The sequence below is a fragment of the Lepisosteus platostomus genome, chromosome 9 (assembly GCF_059453375.1).
Source record: "Lepisosteus platostomus isolate fLepPlt1 chromosome 9, fLepPlt1.hap1, whole genome shotgun sequence".
Lineage (NCBI taxonomy): Eukaryota > Metazoa > Chordata > Actinopteri > Semionotiformes > Lepisosteidae > Lepisosteus > Lepisosteus platostomus.
The window spans coordinates 28,206,485-28,220,293 of NC_142619.1; the positions used below are offsets into that span (position 1 = coordinate 28,206,485).

Sequence of the window (13,809 nt, forward strand, 5' to 3'; positions counted from 1 at the left end):
CAATAAAGATCTTCTTAAAGTTACTTCAATCTACAATTCTCTATATATGAATATAAATCAGCCTCCTCCTTCCTAGCCTCCACACGCTGTTTGTTTTTGCTGTGTCACAAGGTAGTGGTAGCTACTTGACTCCTCTGCTCCAGGAATGCTGCAGATCTGGTAAACTAGGCACCACTGAGTTACTTTAATAACAATAACACTTACACATACAGCATAAACTTTGCAAAACAACTACTGTAATTCTATGCATCCATAAGCAGCTATTTATGTGAACTTTCCTTACTCCATCTGGCTGATGAATCTAGCAGCTCATTTCGAAGTAGAAGGCAAACTTTATTTCCCTCCGATCATTACAATGCTCACTTGTTGGGTTATTTCCCTGTATGACAACTTGCTGTGCTCACTAGGGGTAGGGTGTTGATTTGAGCAAAGCTGTTACCTTTGATCACACAGCATTGTTACATAGCTCAATGGAAAACGCATAGAGCCTGATGGGTGAGGTCTTTAATTTACAAGGACCAAAGAAACATTCATTTATATACATTTAAATCCAGTAAATCTGGAGTGAAAAGGGGCAGCATTAGTATTCCAACCATTCTGAAGCACACAAGCATAGATTCAAAGCTGAATTCATCAGAGGGTACAGGGCTTTTTAAAGTGACTAACTCAGTTTTCTGTTGCAATATCTGTTATTGCAATTTCTATAACTGATCTTTTGAACGTTGTCAATTTAAAGTCTGTGAAAAAACATCTAGCAGTTTTTTCTCTAAACACGTTTGTTAAATTCACCAGATGGAAATTTTGGCATTTTAAAAAGTATCTGTGCAATTTTTATATCTGTGGTTACAGCAATGGAATAAAAGTATATACCATTGCTTTAAATATTTGATGGTCATGTTTGATTCTAAAAGACTACAAGATCAAGATCACAACACTGGTTAAGCAACACTTTAAAACAGAGACAATTTTGAAAATTCCTATGACAAAAATACATGCAAGTAAGAAAACTCATATTCACATTTGTGGCATTAGAGTTGTTAAAGCAGACATTTATTTATTAACACGTTGATGTCATCTTCACTTATAGCTGAATGGACATGTCAGCCATTTTGTTTAGCTTTCCTCCTCACTGGAGTCAATATAATCTAATTTGTGCAAGGAAGGGGATTTTTTACTCCTTCTCAGAAAAATTATTGCTTAAAAACAAAGTCACAGCAGTAGTTTATTTTATTTGGAGCAATTTCAATCTCAAGTTTAATAAACCTTTTCTTTCACATATAGTTTGTGCTGTAAAATTGCGCTACAAGCTGATGTACAAAGGTGCAAGGAAAAGGTAATTCTAGGCTTTATTAGAAGTGTGAGATTCAATTCCACAGATTACTGGATGATCCAGAAGAGGAGATTTATTGATTTTGGGAAGAGTGTTGACAAAAGGTATTTTAGGATACTTAATCATCACAAAATTCTAATTCATTTTTACTGGCCCATTTTTATAGAAAAGTTTAAAATATTAATCAATGCTTCCAAAATGAGGTTCATATTCATTTTTTTAACCTTTCAGCTGCTAAATGTCTATTACATTTTCTGATGAAGACTTGTTTGCCAAAACATCGACTAGTTTTAATAAATCATCATAAAAAATCTCTTTAGAGTAGAGAGAGTGTGCGCTCAGTTTGTTCTACAATTTTCTGTGACAGAAATCGGCCATCTTAAGTGTGCATTCTTTTTCTCCTTTTTGTATGACTTATCGTTGACACATACAGTAGGTTACTTCTGCTAACCGTCTTACGATTAAAGAAAATGTATAATGTGTTTATCCAGGGTCTTTAACTTCTCAAGTTATCCCCTTACAGAATAACTTGTAATATAAAATTCTTTAGGATTCTTTGATGACTTACATGCTTACATTGATTTATTTGATGTAACCCAAAAGTAAGCTTCAAACAGTTCATTTGGAGTTGCTTTTTTCAAATTACACCAAGGCCAGAGAAATAAAAAACAATATTGTTTATTCATTACTGCGACGTACTTGGTGAATCGAAAAAGAACCAATCCTGAAGCTGAAAACAATTGTTGCAGAGCTGTAAGTATAGTGCTTTTCTCATATAGACTGCTATTCTACCAGCTTATTACAGTCCAATTCACAAACTCATGGAGGACATTCTTCATTGTGTTCTCATGATGAAATCACTACTTTTATTGACCCAGAGATAGTGGTAATATAATATTTAATAAAATATCTTGCATTAATACGAGAAAAAAATATATAAAATGACTACAGTGAGCTGGAAATGGCACGAAATTAAAGACTCACAATTTGAGGTCTATTTATATGATTTTCAATATTCAAGCAAATGAGGGTCTGTTCTGACTTTTTTAAGATTCTAGTAAGCAGAACCTTCTAATGCTACTTTGTTTTAGAGTGCAAGCAGGTTTGAAAAGGGCCATAACCGTTCTGATGAAGATGCACACAGCCATGTCCTCAGCCAGCAGCAGGACAGCTCGGCGCTCTGTCCCAGCTACACTGATTATCGCCACTTCTTGCGGTGTCGGACCTGGGGCGGTCTCCTGATAGGCTGGCAGTAAATGTGCATGGGAATGTTCTTAAAATAACTGAACACCCATGGCCTGCAAAAACAAAACGACACAAAGGATTTTGTAGAATAATTGTGGGGATCTTCTTTTGTATAGTTACCAAATCCCTTGACTACAGGGGGGAAAAAAATCCTAAGAATTTTCAAAGAACATTCCAGAGAAGACAAACATTGCAGAGTCTGCCACTGAATGTACCTGCGTTCGGATGGGAACGTACTTGTTCACGCGTTGGCTGAGGGCCATATAGCTGAGGTTCCTCCACCTGTCACGGTTCGCCTCACTGCGCGCTCTCTCCAGGGCCTCCTGTCTCTCCAGCTCTTTGCGAGACTTTTCTCTGAGCTCCTGCTCAATGCGGGCAAGCTGCACAGGAAGGTCAGTGCCATTAATCTCCCAGAGTTCCTTCAGAATAACTCGTCAGGCAGCCACAGTCAAGCCTTGGCCAACAAGTGTATCTATTGCCTTTCTCTTCATTTGAAACACACAGCATTCCTCTCTCAAAGATGATTATATTATCTAAAAGCAGGAGCCTAGGACACAAACTGAAAAAAAAACATTGAAAGCAGACATTTTTTAAAGCAAACCAACACAGAAAATAGAAGACACAGAGTGTGAGTCTGTTTGAATTATATAGTCAAAAATGGCGACTTCTTGACACCTCAGATATATTACGTCTGGCACTTATTCTACAACTATTCAGAAATCCAATTGACCAGACATTTAATATTAACAGCCATGGTTAATTGAACTACATGAAAATCCTTTTCTCTGAGTGATGTTCTGCTCAATTGATTTCACTGTTAAAAAGTCAAAATAATGCAGAAAAGAACTGAGTAAGCCAAGGATGAAAAATGAAAAAAAAAATCAGATTGGCAGCTTTCATTAAAGCCAAACAAGGCAAAAGTCGAAGATAATCGTGGGTCTAACAAACTCCCAGCAATACCTTCCCGCTGTAATGCTGTTTTCGTCATTATCCCACATTTATTTACCCTTTAACACTCAGGAATCTGATACCTGCCTGCTCTGGGGCTTTACACAATTTAACAAAACTAAGGTGTGGATGATGACTATGACTAGAGGAATCTGGTGATAGTACTGTAGTATTGTAGACATCTATAGACAGTGACTGATGGGACACTCAGATTCAAGGATTTGGTTTGAAAATGAAATGAACTTCAAGTGCTATCTAAATTGTCCCGTCATCACAGAAATTTGATTTCCCAAATACATAAAAATAATAGTTTTGTCAGTTGAATGCAAACGTTCATCATATTATATTTCTCTTTGATGTTTAGAGGCATGAATTATATAATTATAGAAGTCCCTTGAATTTGAAGTTGGAACAGTTGGTAAAAGCCCTTAATTCATTCTTCTTATATTTAATGGATATAAAGAAGCTTCTTTAGAGAAAATAAAGACCAAACAATAAAAGAAAGTCATAGCTAGGAAAGGAAACAGACTTCATCTTAAAATCAGTTGGGGGGAAAATGATTTTAAAACAGTCAGATTGCAGAAGCCTGACGTGCATTTGGGCATGACACTGAGATTACAATTTCCAGACATTCACGAGTGTAATGTTACCCATTAGAAAAATAAATACTGAGAAACCTGATCTGGAAGGCAGAAGAAGCACCCCAGTGTGTCTTATGACAATGCTTGAGTATTGGCTAAGATTTTCTGATTCAATGAATGCTATGAATGTAATATTAAGTTAGTGACCTTGCACTGTAAAAGCCACCGTCACACTTGGCTGTCAATTTGTAGTAGATGTGAGCAGCTGTGCTCCCAGTCCCACACGTTATTCGGCTGTAGAAATGAACCCATAGCTTTCATCCATATTCCAGCCTAGGAACCTGGTGAGAAAGCCTTACAGTACAAGGGGAAAGCAAGCACCACTGGCAAACTTTTCTTCTTTTTTTTTTCTTTTTTTACCCGTGAAAGCCGAGAGCCAACTTTTATTCTGAACGGTATGATTGTCGGAATGAAGCACGCCTTTTGGCTTTCTACAAGGAGTCCCTCAGTGTGAAAGTGTTACCTCTGCCAATAGACAGTACTCCTCTTGTCTTCTCTGCTCCTCTGAGAAACCGGTTTGACCTTTCTCCTCCCTTTCCTTCTTCTCTTTTTTCATTCTTGAAGAAAAAAAAAACACACACACACACACACAACCATCCTGAATAAATTAGACATCTGTTTGCCCTTGCGATGTGCCAGCGATGTGTTACATTTCAAGCGAAATACAAAAGGCCTGCAGAGCACAGACCCAGGGTGTGAGGCAACTGATGATGACAAATACCTTTTGAAGAAACCCCACAGAATTATCCTGGATAGGAATTCATACATCTGAGAATCTGCAAGGGCTCTAATTGACATTTTACATTAGTCTCTCCTGACTGCTCACCCGAGTCTCTGAAAAAAAGGAAGTGTGGGGGAAACAACTGTCATCCAGTTTGGCTTAAATTGCAACCCAGTTTTGCTTAAATTGCTTTTTTGTTCTAATACTTTTTTTTGCATTTTCTCTCTTCATTCTTCCTCTGCTTCTTCACTGCGGTTCACAATGAAAACTAAAAACAAGAGCTGACTCCGATGCCCAGGCACCACTGAAGTTGATGAGAGAGTGCTGGAAAACGACTGTGTTCTGGATAAACCATCCTAGGCACAGAGAGTTCCATGATGGCCCTTGGACGCTCAATACATATTTCCTTCTACCTTTACCGGCTTTCTCAAGTCCAAGTATTTTCCTTCATCTGATGACAAAAGCAGTCTAATGATTTGTGCTCTCCTGTTTCAAGTAGTGAGCTGTAAACAATATTAAAATGCCCGGTATACTTACATGAGCCTCGGGTAACATGTTTCAGTAATCTTATTTTACATGTCTGCAGAAGTACAATGGCAGGGGCAGATTAGATGACAAGATGCAAATGATACAGAGAGTCTGTTATGCCGAGCAACAGGCATTTAAAATGCTGTGCTTTAAATGGTGATAAAGGCAGCTTCATGTAAATTATATGGAGGATATTTGTTTGTTGATCAATTGTGACCCGGTAAAATTACTCAAAACTATGCACCCTCTTTTCCTTTCTAAACACCCAGAGGTAGGATCACAGTTCTTCATCAGTGGGAATAAAATAAATCTGCTGTTTTCACGTCTTCAGCACTATATATAGTCCCTAGGAATTCATTACCTGGTACAGCTGAAAGTATGGATTTGCCTTTTAATTTGTAAGTTGCTTTTAGCTTTTAAATTATTTATGAGCTAAAGTAGAAAGAAATTCTTCTGGAAAATGAACTGAAGTAAAGAATTATTCTAGAGTTGCACAAGTGTCTCTTAACAGTGCTTTACTTGAGGTGCCTTAGAGTCAGTCTCGATCCAGTTTTACAGTAGCATTGTCACTACAGTTCTTCAGTTTCTCATGCTTGACTTAACATAACTTCTCATAACAGTAGAAACCTACCAAACCACAGATTACAAATATGGAAACAAACAGGAGAATGCAGAAACAAAAGGCTTCAGAGGAGTTCCAGAGTTCCAATAATTTTAAACTTGGCAAGCGCTCCACTAGAAAAGACATGGGCACAGCTCAAAACAGTTTGCAAGTAAATGTTTAATAACAAAGTGTACAGCTCTTAAGAATATAGGACAGAGCTTTTATTGTGAGGACAGATAACAAGAAAACATCAAAACATTAGATGCCAGAGCTGCCCTGAGCCAACTTCCGTTTACAAGTAGGCAGTGAAAGTATCTTTGTCTCAACAGAAGAAATGTGTGCCAAGTGCTGTACTTTTTTGCTCTTTTATCTACACCAGATAACTATAAGTAGCCAATAGAGCCAACGTTTTGGATTCTTTAAAATGCAAAAATTCATGTTGGGGGCTCAGTTTCTAAGGGCAATTAGGCAATGGAAAAAGAAGCCAAGTTGGAAGCCGTTAGTTTAAACTGATTTTGAAAGTCCAGTTACATTTAAGTGGTTAACCCCACTTTTTTATTCCAGCATCCTAATTGCTTCAATCTGTGTAAAATCACATGTTGTTTTTTGTGCTCCACAACAGGCATTTTAAATTGACCCTGAAGGGTTGATCATCAGAGGTAGTATTCTCATATTATCATTGGTCAGAAACATCTTGGTTAAAGGATAAAATGTCTGGAGTTGGAGCTGTGAATGTGCAGTTCCCTGATTTTGTTTTTGCCGTGTAGAGAAGGCTCATACTCCTGGGAATATAACCGGATCTTTTAAATAGGAAGTTCTTTTTACACCTTGAAGTGGCAGATTGCATGAGTGTTATACAAAGAGTGGTGTCAGGTGTGACGTACTGTAACTAAGTCTTACCTGGTCTCCACAAGGTCAGAGTGCTCTGTCATCTGCTCTTGAATCAGAGCAAAATTCTCCCTATCTGAATAAGGATGCAATCCAATCACATCTGTGAGGACCTGTAGTTGAAACCAATGCATGTGAATGTTTAATGATTGCTTGTGCTGTTGCTCACTTACCTTTATGCGCTGTTGATTCTGCTGTATATCATTTTTGTATTTGTATAATCAACTTTATATTTATCTAATAACATTTAGTTACTAGACAACATTAAGACAAAACTTAAATGCAAGTGTATTGCTTTCTGTTGTATGTCCTGCAAACATTTCTAATGCCTAGGCAAATGATTCATGGAAATGTTGGTTCATCTATTCAAATAATTTTTGCTTGTTAGATCTGTAGCTCGTACACTTTGTCAAGTGTCGTGTCTGTTTTCACACAGGTCACATCTGCACAATTTCTGTCACAGATATTTATTTTATTTCAGTGTATTATTTTGTAGATATCAAATGTTTCTTTCTTGCTTTCTAGATCGGATTTTATGAGCCCTATTAATCTGAGTGGACTTCAGAGTTAGACAAAGATGCTGCTCTATTATCCTGAAATATAGGAGGCTGAGACTCATACTCAGTGCTCATTTATATATAAAAACCAAGTTAAATTTAGGACTCTCAAGTGGCTCAACTGACAAAGACACTCACCAAAACATGGATGAAGATACAGTGTATAAGCAAGGGGTCAAGCTTGGGTCATTACATTAGCTTATTGTGATTGTGACCCCCGGCAGTGGCACACAATTGGCTAAGTGCTGCTCAGGATATTGTGGAATATGCAGTCCGAGGTCTCTCTGCTCTTAATGACCCTCACAGCCTTCTGAGTACGTGTAGTCATGCAGTACAGTCAGTGAGAGGTGCAGTTCTCTGTGAACCAGTAGCACAGAGCTGTGTTGCTTGTGATGTGTTAAAAGATGAGTGGCTAGAAAGTGGGTGCATTGGAGGAGTCTGTGTACATTTCTTCATGCTTCCCTGAATGCAATTATGTGATTTGTAGCTACAAACTGAGACATGAAAAACACACAACTGACTATTCAAAATTGGGTGGGTATAACATATTGGTGATTCTAAATTTTTAAAAAATCAGGTTAAATTTTAATGTGAGACTACCTATATGCCTACGACCACTTTGAAAAGTGAGACTGGCAATGGAACTAGACACCCTCTCCCACAGAATTCAACCAGGAAGCAGCTGCTTTACGCGTAGCTTGTAACTGAAGACACTGCACTTTGCTACAATGCCCAACTGCAGGAATTACAGTACCATGGCTCTCTGATGCATACTGTCACTCACTGAGGGATTTTATGACAGGTTGTCTCAGGCACTCTCTGTGAACCAGTTTCTTTTCTGATGTTCAAACTGTCTGCACCACTCTGAGGACTGTCCAGAGCTGTCTTCAGCAGCTAAAGAAGAAAACTGCAACAACTGTGCCACCACCAAAAGCAAAAAAGGATAAGTAGTTGGATATCCTTCAGGTGGAACAGTTTTAGACATTGATATCATTATTGACGAGATCAGAACCATGACAGCGTTAGAGATTTAGAGAAGGACATGCCGCATTTAAATTGTTTCTAGCCAAACTGCCCTTGTTGTCTGTTGTTGACCTGCCAGAGTGAGCCAGGGGATATGATTCTATTCATATTTTTCAGATCATAGCATGAAAGTGACCACCCTTGCTGGCCACACATCACCATGCCCATTGAAGTAATGAGGGTATGTTGTTTTTATATTATTATGAGGCAGCCTAACATGAACATTTTCCTTTAGTTTTCTTCATGTAATCATGTTATTTGTTTGTCATGGGATGAAGAATATTATGTTGTGTTCTCTCCTAGTGTGTGTGTTTTTTTTTCAGTTTGGTGTTGCACATAACCAGATATAAATATATATGTACAGTATCTGTCTGTTCTGATTCTTTACACCAGGAGGACATTCACATTGTGTCATTTCAGGAAACCTATCTCCAGTCTGCAAATGTTGACAGATTTCAAAATAAACATTACAAAAGTAATTTAACTTTCTTGTAAGGTTTGTCAATGAGTTATATATGGTATACAGTATATAGTAGAATACATATTACTGTCAAGTGACACAGTAGCATAGTAGTTCAGGTGGGTAGCTGCGTCAGCATGCGTAGGCTGCAAAGGAACAAGTAATAGGTTTATTCCATGCTGAAAAAAAGGAGAAAGAGAACACAACGTTTCGGCCGTGGAGCCTTCTTCAGGTGTCCAGTGATTAGCACTTCCTCTCAGCACTGGGCTATCTACATGGAGTTTGTATGTTCTACCCTTGTTCACATGGGTTTCCTCCCACAGTCCAAAGACATGCTGTTAGGTTAACTGGATTCTATGAAAGTGTGATGCATTATTGGTATTGTTTTAAGTAGTAATAGTGAAGGTAAAATCCAACAGACAGTAGCAGAAGTGTTGTGTTTGTTTCTGGACTATGTTAGGCTAAGACACTTTCAGAATCTGTAGTAGATTCTACAGTATACAGTATGTAGACATGCTAAGCACTGACAATTACTTTGAGGGCACAGGCAGCTCAAAATAACTGTGACGTAAGCACTGTGACATTGTAACATGTAAGTCAATAGTAAACTATTATACAGAATGAAACATGGGCTGTTTGTAAAACGCGTGGAGAATTATATACCAGACAAAGCCCAGATCCAGTCTATTGATTTTATGTTTTTGATACAACAAATACATTTGATTCAGTCTATTTACCTCATACAGGACAACACCTTTCCTAGCAAAATATCTCAAGACAGTTACTCCACAACCCAGACTGATGCAGAACAACACTTTTTGTTTGGTTGCCTCTAAAAAAAGCATGTGCCAATATGTTAGAATTTTTAAATGTCATTAATAACAACATTCATTTCTCCCCTGCTAAAGTAAATAAGGCAGAGGTAGTGGCTGTAAAAAATAAAAACAAAGATTTTTCAGTCTTTTTGATTTTGCCCAGTAATTGTCCAAACTTTTTTTTTTCCCCAAGGAGCTCTTCTCTTCTCTCTCTTTCCTGACATCTCCCTCATCTGTGAATCATTCACTGCTGACTCCACAGGAAGAGCAGAGTAAACGGAGCCTTGTTTCACGTCTGTCACTATTGTTAGCTGTAATCAAATCTCCCGGCAGTGTGAGAGTGCTGCTGTGGGAGGAACTCGACACCTGGCCTCCTGCAGTTGCTTTGAAGTTATTTACTGCATTATCTTCACTCAGGTGCAGTAAGGCTTGGGCTAAAAAAAGTACTGTACCGGTGAGTGATGCGATCTTCACAAAGGAAGCAGGAGGTAGCATCACTTCCTCCAAAACAATACATATTATCCCCATTCAGTTAGGAAGCCTTAAAAATTCTGCCTTAGATCCAAGGATACCTCATATTCCCCCAATATATACATATACATATACATATATTTTCTTATTTTAGGACATGTGGATATAACACAACAGCACTCTTTAAACTATCATATCTCTCTCTGAGACCAGCAGTCTCTCAGCCATCAACAGAATAGACTGGATCTGGAGTCTATCTGGTCTATTAGTCTCCAGGTGTTTCACAAACAGCCCATATTTCGTGCAGTGTAAAAATGCATGCAGCTCTCATTTGAATTTGCTACAGACCCACACACACTACCATGTCACACACAACACATTGTCTTGGCCTTCGAGCTGCTCCTGCCCTCGAGCTGCTTGTCAGTGCTAGCGTGCCAGGTTGTGACCAGCCCCACAAGACAGGGACAGAGTGTAGCTGCCATTTGCCCTGCCAAAAAGCAGCAGGTGGAGGCTCAGGAGGACAAGGCCAACGCTAGCCAAGAAGGCACTGATTGAGGAGAATGACAAAATCTGTTTCTGGGTGTTGATGATTGTTTATGAGTTATCAGATGGGATGCGGGCTGCTCAGGCAGACATGATTAGTGGCGTAGTGTACAGTATGTGGAAGGCTGAAGTGAAGCGTGCCATATGAATGTGCTTTGAAGTGTTTCCTGACTTGTTTTTACAGGATTGGAAATGACAGCCCTGGCTGAACTGCTCTTTTGCTGAATTCGTTTTGCATTGAACTCATCCTGAGCAAAGCAGAGGAAATTAATTCATTATTGGTAGATGAATTCCATTTCTATCAAAGACAAAGCACGAATGGAAAGCTTTGTTTTTATTGCTTGGCCTTGACTACACTTGTAAATCTCTACTGGGAGAACTCAGATTAGTGCATGTGTGTGAATAAAACCAGGATCCATCCCTTCAGCTGCTGACCCCAGTTCTGTAAAGCGAAGTATTGCAAAATCACCTAAATATGCCATAACATTTGCAGATAAAGGAAGATATTGAAAGTTGCATTGAGTTCATTGTAAAAACATAAATTACATTTTCTTAGTAACATTGGTAAAAAGATTAGATTATTTTGGTGTTTAATTTGATGCATGCATGCTTGTATATTATTGTATGTGTGTTAACCTTTCCTTTTTCACATGGGTACAAAACAGCTATGGGTTGCTTCATATAGTCCTGTACCGTACATTTATTGCGAACACAGCTACTGTGTTACATGTTCAGGTGGGTAGCTGCGTCAGCATGCGTAGGCTGCAAAAGAACAAGTAATAGGTTTATTCCATGCTGAAAAAAAGAAGAAAGAGAACACAATGTTTCATAAGGTGTATCTTCAGGACACCTGAAGAAGTCTCCACGTCCGAAACGTTGTGTTCTCTTTCTTCTTTTTTTCAGCATGGAATAAACCTATTACTTGTTCCTTTACTGTGTTACATGCAGTGTGCCGTTCCATTGGCAGAAAGATAAAAGTCTACCCTTTTAAAATTTGCATCAAATGTGTGAAGAACATATAAAGACAATGCATGTTATATTCATAACTTGTCATGAAACCTCTTAAAAAAACTGTGTTCAAAACATAGCTGTCAAGTTAACCACTACTGACAAACACATATACACACTTTTCGCTTACTGTCCATATGCTGTTTTTCATTATTTTTCTGTTTCTGTCCGTGAGAAATGCAGGAGCCATTGGACGTTACTTCACAAATATTCAATTTTCATTCGAGCCAATTAACAGCTTTCTTTTTATAACGTAACTCACCTTGCCCTCTTTTTCCATGCTGGCTGTTGGTGTAGGTCCCTGTGAGGATCCTGAGCTGAAGCACGGGGTCTGGGATGCGCCGCCGTCACTCTGACTGCTGCTGGCGGCTTTCCTGCCTGTCCTGCTCGGCAACATTGCTTCTTTCTTAAATAATGCATCCGAGAAGAATCTACTGTTTCTCTTCCACTCTCAAGTGGAGCAGAAAGATGCATTTCCTCTCAGGTGACTTGGCTCCCCTCTTATCATCAGTCTTATTCTCGTAGTCACTGGCTAATTAGTCTTCTGAGAATGACCAGTTCTCACTGAATAAGTCATAAGAGCCATAGGTTAGGATAACACGCTACACCAGTAGCGGTGCAGTGTCATTGCTTCACAGTTACTTTAGTTTTTCTTTTTTTTTTAATTTCTCCTTTTATTTTTAAATGATTGAGAGCACTCCCGTCGTGTGCCCGGGCGAAAATAAATAGAATGAAATAAATAGACTCCATCACCACCAATGTGTAGCCCCACCTGGATGATGCACCAGCAGCCAAAGTGCACCAGAACTATATTGGCTATGCTTTGTTGTAGTTTCCTCTTTCCATGTATCATGCTTTCAGGCATTTAATGCATTAAATATTAATTGTACTAAATATTTTTATTATCACGACCCACCCATCTTGGGATCACCGATTGGTTTGTGTGTTGCTGTCTCAGTTCATTCATCAATCATCTCCTGGCAAGCTGCAAGTTCTACGGACGTACAGTATACAGAAGACTTTGGCACTAGCTGCCAGAGCAGAGGCCTGCAGGTGCCAAGGAAACTGGGAGACAAGGGAGCAAACCATACCTTGGTCAACCCTTGTCCCAGTCGGTAAGAGCCTTTTAGTCAAAGTCCGTCTTTCAGAGCTCAGTCAGTTCCCAAAGCCTTTAATGAGTCTCTCAGTAGCCATCATCAACGTTAACATTTTAAGGTCAACATGGGAAGTTTATTTTTCTAAAATGTGCTCCATATTTCTCTAATCTCAGACACATTTCAGATGATTTTCCAAATATCTGTTTAAGACATCCATTTATATGTTGCCTCCATTAGCACCTTCACCCTTTTCTGATTTCTTTCGTGAAGCGGGGGACAATTATTTTCTTCAAGATCAATTTGAAAATTGAGTGGCCTGTTTATAACTGCTGAATATAACGAGCCATACGCACAGCTTTCAAAAACCAAACTGCATTCAAAATATTGCAACAATAGTATAATACTTAAAAATTGTCTTAATTGACATTGAGTTTTTAAGTCTACTCTTCTTGTAACAAAAATATTAATCCCAATTGTGTAAGAGTATCCCTTTCTCTGAAATACTATGATATTTCTTCACTAGAAGTATAATTGTAATGCAATTGTTTTCACCACTGTAATAGGAAACAGGTCTTTTACAAGTCTGTATTCTGTGAGAAACACACAGAAATCATAATAAGTACACCAGACGATGATTTGACTTATTTTAAATGTTGTTCAGAGTTAATATCTCATGTGTATTTTGATATATGACTTGCTATTTCCAATAAATTGAATGTGTTATACAACCATACTACCTTGAATTAGATTACTGAGATTTACTTTCTTAGTTGCCAATAGGAAAGACCTTAACAAGCATTCATATCCACCGGGACAGAGCCAAGAAATATGATATCTTGCCTGCACATCTACATGATCAAATTGTGTCTGTATAGGCCATATATTTCCTCCGTCAGATGTTTTTAATCAGTGGTGTTGATTGTTATTTCC

General features: G+C 38.4%; 1 protein-coding gene across 2 annotated transcripts; it reads right to left on the minus strand.

Moving 5' to 3' along the window:
* Positions 1-834: 834 nt before the first annotated feature.
* LOC148654706 (uncharacterized) lies at positions 835-13,565 on the minus strand. 2 transcript variants are annotated; one of them, XM_088644572.1, is made up of 5 exons: positions 12,045-13,565; positions 6,918-7,018; positions 4,628-4,721; positions 2,813-2,955; positions 835-2,628 (listed from the first exon to the last, which is right to left on the minus strand). In XM_088644572.1, exons 1-5 carry the CDS (start codon positions 12,177-12,179, stop codon positions 2,529-2,531), a joined length of 573 nt encoding a protein of 190 aa, XP_088500698.1. In that variant the 5' UTR covers positions 12,180-13,565; the 3' UTR covers positions 835-2,528. The 2 variants fall into 2 exon arrangements, with proteins under 2 accessions (XP_088500698.1, XP_088500699.1); XM_088644573.1 differs by having other exon boundaries at positions 2,534-2,628; positions 2,791-2,955.
* Positions 13,566-13,809: the final 244 nt, after the last annotated feature.